Raw genomic sequence first — 14,666 nt, 5'->3', positions numbered from 1 at the left:
CGGGCCGGGAAAATCATCAAGGACCCCTCTCACCCTAACCATGGACTATTTGCCCTCCTCCCATCAGGGAGGCGGTACAGGAGCCTCAGGTCTCGCACAAGCAGGCTGAGGAACAGCTTTTTCAATAACACCATTACACTGCTGAACTCACAGTCCCGTCACTAGCTATCTTTATACTCTCCAATTTGTATACATTTATTTGCCTATGTACCAGTTTAATTCATCCACAGTCCACACATTGTTAACCAGTATTTTTATTTCTACTATCTTGCACTATGACCAGACGCTAAACTGCATTTCGTTGTACCTGTACTCGTATTTGTGCAATGACAATAAAGTTGAATTGAATTGAATTGAATGTATGTTTATCGATCAAAGCTTAGAAATGGTTTGAATTTTTTTGTGGCAAACTTCTCATTTACTGTTTTAGTTATCCTCATCATTGCCTCTTTGGCATCTCTCAACCTAAAATGTTGTTTCTCTACAAATATTACAATGACTGCTGAGTGTTAGCATTTCCTGTTTATATTTTTAGTATCGTAAATGGTTTTGTTCTACTTAACACTACAGGAAAGGAGGAAGAACCCTTTTGCACAACTGTCAAAACATGTACCGACTCAACATCTCATATTTCACCATAAGCTTTGGCAGTCTATCATTACCTCCCATATTATTAACCTAGTTAGTAAAATTCACCATATTTGTCAAGGCAAATCAATTCTTTTAAATATGCTTTTCTTTGCTTCATTCAGACCCTTGCGACAGCATTTTCACAGTTCTCAGCCACAAACGTCAGCTGGCAATCAGCACAATTAGTAACAAAAATCTATGCAGATGTAGGCCAATATGGACCTACTCTAGCCTCTCAAATAGAACAGCCAAAGTCAGGATTGTTAGGTATGTGATATAATTAGCATATGTGATGTCTTGTGCAAGTACGCATGCACAGGGGAGACTCAAGGTGGCTTCCTGGAATAAAGAAGCTTGTTAGTTTAATCCCGTGTCCAAGCCTTATTTCAAGTCTGTTCTAAGCACCCAAATACACAATTGGCGACGAGGATAAAAGAACAAAGAAGAAAAGAACAAGAACAGCCAAGAAAAACGAAAACAAGTTTAAATAGAGGTTGTATTTGGAAACAAAGTGGAACAGCACCAAGCAAAAAGATTTGGAGCCAAATGGTTTTGAATTGGCGCCAAAGAAAAAAAAGGTCGGAACGGGAAGCAAGAGTGCAGGGAAGCAAGAGCACAAGGAAGACAAGCGGGCAGTAAGGGTCACCGAGTGCAGCTGGAAGCTAGGAGCGACGGTGTCAACTTACCTGGAGAACGTTTTCCAGGGTTGTGCAGCCCACAGCCAGGCCCAAGCAGCAGCCACAGACGTCGGGTGAGGGCCTAGTACCATGTAGGCCACGGACAGGTCCGGAGAAGCCACCGACGAAAGAGGACAGTGTAGCCCAAGGCCAGCTCCAGTAGCAGTCACAGACGTCGGGTGTGGGCCTAGTACAGTGTAGGCCACGGACAGGTCCAGAGAAGCCACCGACAAAAGCCGAGTCTTCAGCCCGGCCGGGAGCAGTCAGCCCGGTGGGGGGTGAAAGTAGAGGAAGCCCAGTCGGGAGCAGAGTCAACCCGACTGTGAGCGGAAAAGCGGGCCAGGCCCCGCGAAAGAAGCGGAGAGAAGCCGAAAGCGGAGAAAGCCCGGTCACGGGAGAAAGCCGTCCGAAAGAAGCGGGACACAGCGCTTAGCCAGCCCCGACGGCAGGGCACAGTCCTGACGCTTGGAGCAGCGGGGACTAGCAGCAGTAACGAGCAGCAACTCACCTTCCGCAGGGTGTCCACGAGAGCCGGCGACGAGCCGAGCAGCGGGTCTAGCAGCAGCCAGGCGGGCCATGGAACCAGCGACAAGCCGAGCAGCGGGGCCCAGCAGAGTGAGGCCGCGCTGTGGAGCCTCGACGGGCGAAGCAGCGGGGAGCCAGAGACTTACCTTCCGCAGGGCGTCCACGGGAGACAGCAGCTGAGCAGCGGGAGTCGACTTGGCAGTGAGCCAGTGGAGGCAACAGCAACGGCTGAGCCAGAGGCAGCAGCAGTGGTCTGGAGTGGCCAGCAGTGCTTGAAAGTAACGGTGAGGCCCGGGGGAGCTAGCGAAAGCAGCAGCGGAGGACAGGTGAGGTCAGCAGCAAAAGTACCGGCGGGGACAGCTCGAGAGGTCGAGGATGCACCGGAGTCCATAGGCCGACAAGCTGGACCGGTGAAATCCTTCACAATAAAAGCATGTTATGCGTTATTCACTATTCCATCACAGTAAAAGCAGGAATGTTTGAATGTAATCCATTGGTCACTGTTATTAATAGTAAATCTGTGTGCATAGAAGGAATATGGTTTAAAATGTTCTAGTTGGCATTAACCTGAAATGTTGGTTATTAGTATAAATCTATTATTATAAGATTAAGTAATAGTCAGTGAGCTGGATAATCTCTTAGAATGTAAAAGGATTAAGTCCAAGGCAGAAAACACAATGAGAGAACACAATATAAGGCACCTGAATAGCAACAGGTAGCATGGCTTTTTAAATGGCAGGGAAGTTGCCTCAGTTAGATTTATGGGTGTAATTTTGAGAAATGGACTGAAGTCTTGGAGGCTTCGTTCATTTCCAATATCACTGTAGAAAAGAAGAGATCATGGTTCATATTAGGCTTAGGAAGAGAGGGTTATCACAACTTACATACGTTACTGCGGCCAGCAAAGCCCATGGTTAAAATATACAAGGAGTGTAAGGAGGCATTAATGGCTCATTTCTCGCCAAAACCTCTAAGGGCATCCAGAGGCATGGAGCCTGAACTAAAGAGGGCAGGGAGTCCCAAAGGATAAACGGGAGGTGCTAAGTGACAAACATCAAGGGCAAAGTGACAAAAGTCAAGTGCCAAGTGACGAAGGTCAAGTGCAAAAGGCCAAAGGTAAAAGGCAAAGGAAAAAAAGGCAACGGAAAATTGCCATCCAGAGAGCAACCCTAACTATTCAAGCTGCATTCAAGGGTATGAAGGTACGGAGAGAGAACCGGAACAAACAGAAGGCAGCAACGGTAATACAAGCAGCATTTAGAATGCACAGAGTATACCGTCTATACAGGGCAATGAGATTGGCAGCTTTAATAGTACAAACCCATTATAGGGCACACCTTCAAATGGAAAGTGATCGCAAAACTTATATGAAGGTACAGTGTTGTGCTGCTTCAGGCTGCCTACCAAGGAATGGTTGTTCGAAAGCAATTGCGGTGCATGCACAAATCTGCCAAGGTCATACAGACTTATTATCAGATGCATAAACAGCGTCAGTATTTCAAGAAACTACACTGGTCTGCCATTGCGGTACAGCAACGATACAGAGCTTGCCAGATAAGAAATGTCCAAGTGAGACATTATAATAGTTTGAGAAAAGCAGTGGTTTGTATTCAGGTCTTCTAGCGCGGGATTAAAGCCAGAGAATTAGTTGAGAAAATCAAGGCAGCACGCCATATTAAGTCATTCATAATGATGTGCATTACAAGAAAACATTTCTTGATGCAAAAGGCGGCTGTAGTCACTCTGCAAGCTGCATACCGTGGTTACCGATTAAGGGTACGCTACAGAACTATGCGACAAGCAGTCATTTCGATCCAGAGATGGTACAAAGCATGCAAAATAGGGCATTCCCAGTTTGTGCAATATCAGTCAATGAGGTATGCAACTATTACCATTCAGGCTGCCTACAAGAGTATGGTGGTTAGGCAGGGGGTTAAGCAAAAGACAGCTACTATAAAAGTGCAGTCAGTACTCCGTATGAGTTGGTATAGGAAAGACTTAAGAAGACAAATAGAGGCACAACAGAAAAGGCTGAAACGATACAAAAGGCTTAAACAATATAGGAAAGACTTCCTCAAACTGAATTATACAGCAGTTATAGTGCAGTCTCACTACCGTGCTTATAAAGCAAGAAAACTATACAGAGCCCAAATCAAAGACACGGTTGTATTGCAAAGACAATATAGATCCTACTTCTTGATGAAGAACCAGAAAGGTGACTTCAGAAGACAAATAGATGAACAACAGAAAAGGCTTAAACGATACAAAGAACGGTTAAATAAATGTCTGACACTGAGTAAAAAGCTGCTAATAGAAAAGTCTAAAGAAGAGAGGCTTGTCGGTCAAGACAAAAGTATGCAGGACCGATTGCGATTAGGACACTTCACTGTAGTCCAGCATGGAGCCTCCTTCACTGGGCAATGGACAAATAGTTATGCATTGCAGAATCTCATTAAACAACAAGAGCAGATAAATACGCAGCGAATGGAAATTGAACAACAGAGGAAGCTGCTAGAAAACAAAAACTTGCAGCCATGGGTCAGATCCCCCCTACAAAGAGGAAAACAAAGCAAATACATGAACCAGAAAATGAAACGCAGATTATCAGGAAAGGGAAGAACTTTGCAAATTAGATTAGGACATTTAAAAGGGAAGAAGCAGAGATACAGGCAGAGCTAGAGCGATTAGAAAGGGTTCGCAAGTTACACATAAAGGAACGGAAAATGATAACACATAAAGCAAGGGGTAATGTATTTGGTTTAAGGAAGATGGGTGGAATGAAAAAATTATAAGTGCTGGTTTAGATAGGATTATTACAGTTATGTATGGTAAGATTAATGTAATAATACCATTTTGCAACAGTGTATTAATCAATTATATGTTAAGTAAAGAGCATATACCGTGCAGGTGAAATCGAGTTAAAAGGGGGGAGTGCGGTGTATGTATTGAAATGGTATTACCTGCCTCCAAGTTAAAGGGGGAGGAGTGCGGTCTGTGTAATAGAAATGGTGTTACCTGCCTCCAAGTTAAAGGGGGAGGAGTGTTAGGTATGTAATAGAAATGGTGTTACCTGGCTTCAAGTTAAAGGGGGAGGAGTGCTAGGTATGTGATATAATTAGCATATGTGATGTCTTGTGCAAGTACGCATGCGCAGGGTGGCGTCCTGGAATAAAGAAGCTTGTTAGTTTACTCCCGTGTCCGAGCCTTTTTTCAAGTCTGTTCTAAGCACCCAAATACACAACAAGGATCTTAACTGAAAGTTTAAGGATAAGATTCAATTGAAATTACTCACTATTATTTAATACTATATACTATAAAGACAGTGATTTTAGATTTTAACTTCCTATAAAGATCAACCAGCTGCCTTGACATATGCGTAATTTTATCGACCCTTTTTTGTGTCTCCAGTCACCTGTTCATTAGGAGTGTAATATATTTACCCAAAGCACAGCTTGAGAAAACTATCCATGGGGTCTAACCAGCCAAGTCTGACTGTTTACCAGTTCAGTGCACTGGCAATCTTCCAAATCGCATTTTGTTTGAATCCTTTATCTTTTACAGGGTTAACCTGAAGGAAAGTGGCGAGTCCCTTTCCCTGATCAAAGCCGGCACCTGCAGGTTTAATTAGTGAGTGGATTGATCAGTTAATTTTTACTTTACTGAATAAATGTGATACTGTTCTGATTAGCAAAATATGTTCCATCTACCTAGCAGCAAACCTTCTGAGATGGAACTGTTTACCAACAGTTTACCTACTTACAGTTTTGGGACAAGTGGCTGGTAATTTATGAGGTGGTGGACTCCTTCTGCTGCCTGCAAGGCTTCTTTGTGCTCCTGATGAGTGGCCCGGTGCTGATCAATACCAATACCAATACCAGGCCCCTTCTCCAAATGTGCAGACATAGTCCCAGGAGTCAGTGCATTTTGTAAATAAGCGAGTTCGGTATTTCAACTGCGCATGCGTAGGCCATAGATCACTCGAGATAAACATTCTCAGCAGCTGAGCTGCTGCATGTATACAGACCTGCGTTTCATCCATCGTCAGGATCGAACCCGTGTCTCCAGCGCTGCAAGCGCTGTTAAATTGCTACTGGACTGTCCCCGTCCCCTCCCGAGTGTTCCATCCCTGTCCGGGGGCGGCCATAGATATCCGGGGTGACCCTGGACTGACGGGACACCAGCCCGGAGCAGTGGCGGCGCCAGGCTTACAGCCAGCGGGGTGAAGAAGCATTAATTCCACCTCAAATCTGCCTGTCCACCGGGCAGTCTGCACAGAGAAGAAGCGCAAACTCCAGCTCAACTCTGCTCCAACTCCCGAGGAACCCGTTCCCCGATGGGCCGGGGACAGTCTGTCCAGGGCTGTCGATTGAGCTGGAATTAGCGCTTCTTCTCCACGCTGGCTGTAAGCCTGGCGCTGCCACTGCTCCGGGCCGGTGTCCCGTCAGTCCAGGGTCACCCTGGACATCTCCGGCCGCCCCCGGACAGGGATGGGACACTCGGGAGGGGACGGGGACGGTCCGGTAGCAATTCAACAGTGCTTGCAGCGCCGAAGATCCCAGTTCAAACCTGACTACAGATGAAACGCAGATCTGTACACACGCAGCAGCTCAGCTGCCGAGAATGTCTGTCCCCGTCTCAGACTCGCATCTGCCCCCTCTCTCTCGCTGATACACCCACTCTCCCGCTACCTGGCACCCCCGTTCCTCAGATTAAATATATTTTTACACATAAATTATGAACAAAGATAAGAATTTATACAGTTTATGCAGCCAGTGCTTTGTTCGCTTTTTCTTTATCACAATGACCTTTGACAAATCCCATGATTCCTTGCATTTTTCGGAATACCGAACTCGCTTATACTGCTCTAAGCACATCATTGAAACTTTATCTCTGACGACAGAGGTTGGGATAGAGCGTCTGCTTCAGGAAACTGCTGATCAAAACAGTATCGCATATATTCAACAGAGTAAAAACTAACTGATCAGTTAATTATTTGGCCGTTTCAGTGGTAGGATAAAGGGAACTTCAATTTCAACCGTACAGCATTCAATCACAACGGGCTTCAATCACAATGTGAACATTTGGACTATAAATGTCCTAATAACATACCTTTTCACTGGTACAATTTTTCAAATTAACAAGCCAAAAATATTTACAAAATTAACTTTCTGCAACTTTGCACCAGCTCACTTCAATGTTCTTCTCTGGGGGGAAAATGCTGCTTCATAAAACTTTTTTTGATGCTGTATAATTGTTACAACGCAGAACAAGCTAATCAGATCACCATGATTACCAGCTTGCATTCTTACATACAGGAAGATGTAGGCATAATTACCCACCAGCCCCACCAATCCATCCCATATTCATTTCTCTCATCCAAAATTGCCACATAATTCTTAATGTCTCAAATGCCCTGAAACTAAATTCCAACGCCTCAAAACACTTCTGCCCTTTATTCTTACCTTGCAATCTGAGACCTGGCTTCTGACCTCTTAACTACCAGAAATATTCTGCTTTCTCTCAGCCAACAACATCCATGATACATTTTTGTTCATTCATCCCTTAATCTGCATCGTTTTAATTTTAAAGAGGGGAGTTTTGGAAGACCACATTTCTTTTTGCTTGTTGCAATTAAACACTGTTCCCGATCTAAAATAACTTAATTACTGCTGAATAATCTACAGGATGGACCTTGAGAGCGAATTAAGAAACTTGGTGGCATTGTAGTAGTCCATTGTAGAACCTAGCTCAGGATAGACAAGTGGGCATTTTAGCTGCAGATGGTCTGAAGTGGAAGCAGATATGGAACAGGGATTAGGTGGTGATGATAGGGAGAGGATTTGGGCTCACAGAGTTCTGGACAGTCAGGTTCAAGCAGAGATATCCAAATAGAAGAATGTATGTGACACGAGTAAAACAGAGTTTATGAAGGACTATTACTTAGAGAAATCAGCTGATACAGTTAACATTGTCAAAAGCTGCTCTCAAAACAAACTTTTCAAAGTCCTGGTACTGTGAACAAACTTGGTCAACAGTAGCTGACCCAGTAGGACAAAAAGAAAGTGGATAATTATGGTATCCGTCAGAGCTGCACTTTTAACATAACATTTACATTCACATGGAGCATCATATCCATCCCCTGACATGATGAAAACTGTTGTTGAACAAACTAGGTTGAAGGTACTCTTAAAATTCTAGAACAAATACAAGTTTTAAATATCTTTCTTTCTAACTGTCAAGTTCAACTGCCACACAAACTTTTGCATCTGATTAGGCTCTAGAAATAGGCTCTTCGGCCCACCAAGTTCATGCCTAGCTTCAATCACCAATTCACACTAATTCTATGTTATCCCACTTTTGCTTCCACTCCCTACATGCCAGGAGCAATTTACAGTGAGAGGCCAATAGACCTACAAACCCTAACATCTTTGGAGATGTGGGAGGAAACTGTAGCACCCAGAGAAAACCGACACACGGTAACACTGAGAATGTGCCAACTCAACACAGACAGTTACACGAGGCCAGGATTGAACCCAGGTCGCTGGCGCTTCTAGCTGTGCCACTGTGTCGCCTAATGAAGGAAAGGAACAAGGATATGCCAGTTACCTAATTTTGAATAAAGCACCCCTCAATATATTCGCCCATTTGTGATAACATTTAATCTACTGACCCTCAAGTCATTCAAAGTCAAACAAGTATTTCAATACCAGAAAATTATCAAGAATTAGACACAAATCAAATGTAAAAAGGCTATCATAACCTTGCCAAATAGAATACTTTTAAAACTTGGAATAGAAAGATCTTGTTCATTTGGTCAAATGACTACTATCCATGTTCACCGCCTCACAACAAACACATTTATTTTCCAATGCACGAACATCCATCAGGTTCTCGATTGTGGTTACAGAATACAGCCAGACAATTTTTGGGATTAAATTACATTCTCACAAAAGTCAATTCTACCAAAGGAATGGGCAATGACTAATTACTCAACTCAGAGCAGAAAGATTAGAGAGGCCTGGTATAATTTACTTGCTTCAGTCAACCTAATAAATACTGTAGGTGAGAGGTAGGCAGCTTCATTGCATTGGTGCAAACACACTACAGCCGATTAAATCATGCTTTTAACTAAAAATAAATAAAATCCAGCACTGTAATTCCAAGCACAGTAGGAATCAAAACTTAAAATGTGGGGGGTGGGGGGTCGGGTGTGGGGGAGTGGTGTGTGGGCAGGGGGGAGGGATGTGGGGACAGGGGGGGGGAGAGAGCTCGGAGAAAAGACTGGGAAAAGCCATGGGGGAGAGTGCGGTATCACGGGGGAGGGGCAGGAGCCAGTGAGGAGGACCAGAGGGGAACGCGGTGCGATGGGGACTCACAGCGAGCGCTGGTCACTCGCCGCTGGCAGCTTTGCTGGCTGCTTCGCTAGTCGCTCTCCTCCGACGGGATCAGAGTCTCCGCTTTCCGTTTGGCAACATCATTGCCATCTCCGACTCCGCGCTGGGCTGGGCCGGGCCATTTCCTCCGAAAATTGTGTCCGGTTGGAGGCCTCCGCCGGCCATCCAGATCCTCCCGCAGCTGCAGTAAAGACGCGATGGCGCGGACCGTCCCGCAGAGTGACAGTAGAAGGGAACAATCCGCGCGGCGCTGAATGGCAGGAGAGGCAATCGATCTGCGCACGCGCGGTTATTAAGATTTTTAAACCTTGATAACTCTTACCAGCTTCCACCAATCGGAATGAAGCTTGGTGGAATTGCAGCATAGGAAAACGGTGAGTTAAGCTGGCGAAAAGTCGTAGCACTATCGCGTACCATTTTTGCGCAATTAGAATATACCGGAAGATAACAAGATCAGAGTTTTGATTATGTATAGATAGTTAGAAGAGAAACAGATATAAAGATCCAAGATAGACCACTGTAAATATTGTTTTTTGGCACATTTCTAAAATAGAGACTGCTTAAACACCATTCCGTTTAGGTTTATTGTTGTTGTGCATACTGAGGCACAATGAAGAGCTTTGCTTTGCATGGTGTCTAATTAAATCAGATAATACTATACATGGATACAATCAACCCAAACTCAAATACAATAGGTAGAGCAAAGCAAATGGTACAGAGTGCAAAATATAGCTCTCAGCATTGCAGCATACCAGTTCCAGAGACAAAGTTCAATACCTGCAATGCAGTAGAGGTGAATTGGATAGTACCCTAACTTTTGGAAGGACTATTCAGAAGTTGGATAACAAAAGGAAAGAAGCTTCCTGAGTGCGGTGGTACGCGCTTTCAAGTTTCTGTGTCTTCTACCCGAAGGGAGCGGGGGAGATGGAGTAATGTCGAGGTAGCACAATTTATAGTAGATACAAAGTGCTGGAGTAACTCAACAGGTCAGGCAGTGATCTTCAAGCAGGGTCATGACCCAAAACATCACCCATCCTTTTTCTCTAGCGATGCTGCCTGATTCGCTGAGTTACTCCAGCACTTTGTATCTATCTGAGGCAGCACAATTTTTTTATTTTGACAAGTCATTGAAGGCTCAGAGTACATCAGTGTATGGAGCAGGAAGCTGAGAAACCAAGGAAGCTCTGAATGGACTCTGTCAAGAATGACTTCATAGAAAAGTGGAACTCAGTCGAGTCCAACGTGTAAACTGGTTCAAACGTTGATAATGCTGACGTGAAGAAGGTGAATAGCCACCGTACAGGCAACCATGCAACTTAGACACCAAGACTTAAACGGAACATTCTCCGATAAGATTTACTAGATTCTGCAAAGAAATGCAGAAACATTCTGCACTATGGCACAGAAAATCTTAAACTTGAATGATCGCCTACAAAATTCTATTTCAATTTAAACATATTTCACCTATGCCATGCATGCCCACAAAACTGATTATGGTCAAAGCAATAAGCAGCAAGGTTCTCTGATTAACTTCAATTCTCAGGGAAAACCAATGTTTATTTTCTCTAAATGGCAACTGATTGTATTGGTTCACAATGGATTTTGCGATCAAGGCAACGTATTTTTATTAAAAAATGAAATTGTAGACTTCTTGAGCAATTTAATACCCAATTTCTTCACTGCACTCAAACTTGAACATTACCCATGCATGAATGCACAACTTGCATTTTTTTTGTTTTGGATTTGAGTACTTGCATTGAGCCTCTTCAGCAAACTACTTCTGAACTATTGCCAAAATTGTTAAGCACTATCTCAAATTCCTTGCATGACTCATTTATGGCAATACTAGATGAGAACAAACTTAGACAAAAACATTCAAGACCATGCTATGCGTCTGTTTGTCCGTAACCAGAATCTGAGTTGGACAGGATGTGACGCTGAGATAGTGGAGTAACAAGTACCAAATTCAATCATGATAAAAGTTGCAAACACGTAGCTAGAGAAGCAAATCTACAATATCCAAGAGTTGTAGTGAGTACATGTCGAAGAAACATTAAGGCATGGGGTGGGAGCAGCCTTGTTTCAATGCTTGGAAATTCTGTAAATCAGTGCACAGGATCTTTGGACAGGATACAACGTATAGAAAACAATTTCCATCTATGGTTCGCTTTATTAAGTATCCATCTCTGCCGTAAAAACTTCAGACTGCACTTTCACCGTCTTGAGAGCAACCTGCTTAGACAGCCACCTCATCTCCGTATGAAATAAGAAAACATTTTTATTGATTCTAATACCTCACTTTCTGATTTTTTTTCTTTATGCATTCTCCCTGTCTTTTGGCATTCAAAATCTTATATTTTAGCCTTTCATTCTTCTAAGCTACAGTGGATACAATTTCTTCCCCGAATAGACAGTCCTTTTTACATCTCCATTCTCCACCTGGAAGGTATCAATGCCCCGTGGTTCTTCCTTGAACAGAGGCCCAATCAATACCTCTAGTAACACTCTCCTCTGCCTGGTGGAACCTGTCCGCATCCGCAACAACTTCTCTTTTGCTCCTCTGCCTTGCTTAAAGTTAAAGATGCAGCCATGGACACTCACATGGGCTCAGCTATGCTTGCTTTTTTTTTGGTTACATTGCACGGTCCATGTTCCAAACATACACTGGCACCATGCCCCGACTATTTATCCGCTACACCGAAGACTGCATCGCTCCTGCACTCATGCAGAACTCGTTGATTTCATTAACGTTAAGACTCACTTCCACCACAAATTCACTTGGATTATCTCTGACACCTCTCTCCCCTTTATTGATCTCTCTGCCTTCATCAAAGGAGATAGACTGATGTTTACTACAAACCCATTGACTTGCAGAGACTATACCTTCTCCAATCCTGCCTCTTACAAAGATGCTATTCCCTACTCTCCGTCTCAGCCGTATCTACTCCCAAGGTGAGATTTTCCATTCAAGGATATCTGAGATGTCCTCTTTCCATAGTAAATGTGGTGTCATGGATGGATCCCACACATCTCTTCTGCGTCCTATGGAACCGCTCTCGTTCCCCCACCCGTAAACAGAATAATAATATAGGTTCCCTGATCCTTACCTTTCACCCCACCAGCCTCCGAATCTAACACATCATTCTCGGACATATCCGCCACATCCAATGTGATTCTACTACCGGTCACATCTTCCCTTCCCCACCACATTCCTCAGAGACCACTCCCTACTAAACCATTCTCACCTAAACCAAGCCCTCCCGGGTACTTTCCCCTGCAACTGCACATCACATTTGCGCAGGTTTACAGAACAACCACCTTCTTTACAACTTATTATCCCATTTCCAATTCAAACAATTCTTTCAAGGAGGAAACCTGGCATGCCTCATTATAACCAATCTTTTTAACTCTCAATTATAATTTATCTGTATTGACATCTTGAAAAAAGAAGCTTAAAAATGATAAGAGATTTTGGTCTTTATATTACTGATGGCAGTTTGGGAACAAATGTCCCACCCTTTCACAGACTTCACTAAAAAAGAATAAACAATGCTTACTGTCAAGGACAATGTCAGAGTAAGAAATATGACCTCAGATTCAAGCTCACAGCAAGCCTTGTTGGGGAGAGGACCAAACCATGGGAGACCACAAGCAGCTGTGATGTCATCTCTGACCCACTCTCATTTGCCACCTGGGTATAACGACAAGACCTCATTGAGGAGTAAGTACCAACACAAGTGGCACTGGAAAACCAGTTCTGCCCACTCCAGAGAAGAACCATGACATTCCTGTTTAGGATAGACACAAAATGTTGGAGACAGGCAGCATCTCTGGAGAGAAGGAATGGGTGACGTTTTGGATCGAGACCCTTCTCTAGTCGACCCGTAACATCACCCATTCACAAAATGGCGTGAACACTGCCCAGTCCATCACCGGCTCTGACCTCCCCACCTTCGAAGGAATTTACCAGAGTCGCTACCTCAAAGAGGCAGCCAACTTCATCAGAGACCCACACCATCCTGGCCACACACTCATCTCACCACTGCTATCGCAAAGGAGGTACAGGAGCCTGAGAACTGTAATGTCCAGGTTCAGGAACAGCTTCTTCCCTACAGCCATCAGGCTATTAAACACTACAACCTCATAAGCTCTGAACTATAATAGACTATCATTATTATTACTATTATTATTATTGCAGTTATTGTTTGATTTTTGAGTATGTGTGTATATGTGTGTGTGTATATATATATATATATAAACATATGTGAGTATGTGTATATATACATACACACTGAACTTTTTTTTCCTTTCGTGTACAGTGTACTATGTTTACATATTCTGTTGTGCTGCAGTAAGCAAGAATTTCTATCTAGGACATATGACAATAAAACACTCTTGACTCTCTCCAGAGAGATTGCTTGTCCCGTTGAGTTACTCCAGCATTTTGTGTCTATATTCGCTGCAAACCAGCATCTGAAGAAGGGTCTCGACCCGAAACGTCACCCATTCCTTCTCTCCAGAGATGCTGCCTATCCATCTGAGTTACTCCAGCATTTTGTGTCTATCTGCAGTTCCTTCCTGACCAGGAGTCTGACGGTTGGTAAAGCATCAGCGGTGCCTCAGTAGAGCCCACCCACCTAAAAGGACATGGGACCACCCAAAGAGGAGCGTGTAGGATGTAATCGTGCAAAGGATAATGACAGTTTGGATCACTCAGAGAAGGGGTGAGGAAGGAGGGGCTGAAATCGCCTACAGGGAAGAGGTGGAGACTGCGGGGGGAAGGGAACTACCCGAGGGGGATTGGGGAGGTGATTGGTCAAGCGGGCGGTATGCGGGGGCGTCCAAAAGCAGCCTAGGCAGGGGGAAAGTTGACGATCCCGGCGCAGGGGCGGCCCACTCACCGGGCGACTCGGGTACACCCGCGCCAGGTGGTTCTTGAGGCGTCCCACGGTCCAGTCGAGGAAGCAGCGCACCGTCTGGTCATCGTACTTCTGGTTGGGCGCTCTGATCACAAGAGTCACCGGGTTGTCGGCCGCACTCGGCTCCATGGCGCATACTCCCCGTGCGGAACGCTGGCGGCGGCCTGGGCCCGGAGGCCTCACAGAGCCCGGTCGGCGGCCGTCCTCTCCATGGCTCGGCTCATCTCCCCGCAGCCCCACTTACATGGCGGCGGGCCCGACGCCACGGCCTCTTGTTTACTGTCTGTCAGCTGTCAGGCCCAAAGTATCTTTGGTCAGGCCCACACCCGCCCGGCTCCGGCTCCGGCTCTGCCTCCGCGCCGCTCCAGTCTCCACGGTGACGAGCATTCACGCGCGCGTGCCCGCTCCCTCCCCTGCCTCTGCCACGCGCAATCGCTCGCGCGCACACGCCGCCATCACCACTGATCTTTGACTGGAGCTGCTTTCCCTGCCGTGACGGCACAATCCGCAGTCAGGTGACC

General features: G+C 45.0%; 1 protein-coding gene across 1 annotated transcript in view; it reads right to left on the bottom strand.

Annotated features, from left to right (window-relative positions):
- The window catches only part of herpud2 (HERPUD family member 2), a 45,505-nt gene extending 30,839 nt beyond the window's left edge, over positions 1 to 14,666 (bottom strand). Inside the window, exon 1 of the mRNA XM_033019142.1 lies at positions 14,128 to 14,666. Coding sequence (XP_032875033.1) covers positions 14,128 to 14,274 — 147 coding nt within the window. The 5' untranslated portion in view covers positions 14,275 to 14,666. The remainder of the gene's footprint in view (positions 1 to 14,127) is intronic.

This window comes from Amblyraja radiata, chromosome 4 (genome assembly GCF_010909765.2).
Source record: "Amblyraja radiata isolate CabotCenter1 chromosome 4, sAmbRad1.1.pri, whole genome shotgun sequence".
Lineage (NCBI taxonomy): Eukaryota > Metazoa > Chordata > Chondrichthyes > Rajiformes > Rajidae > Amblyraja > Amblyraja radiata.
The sequence above is the reverse complement of the archived record's forward strand: the minus strand, read 5'-3'. Positions and strand labels throughout refer to the sequence as shown.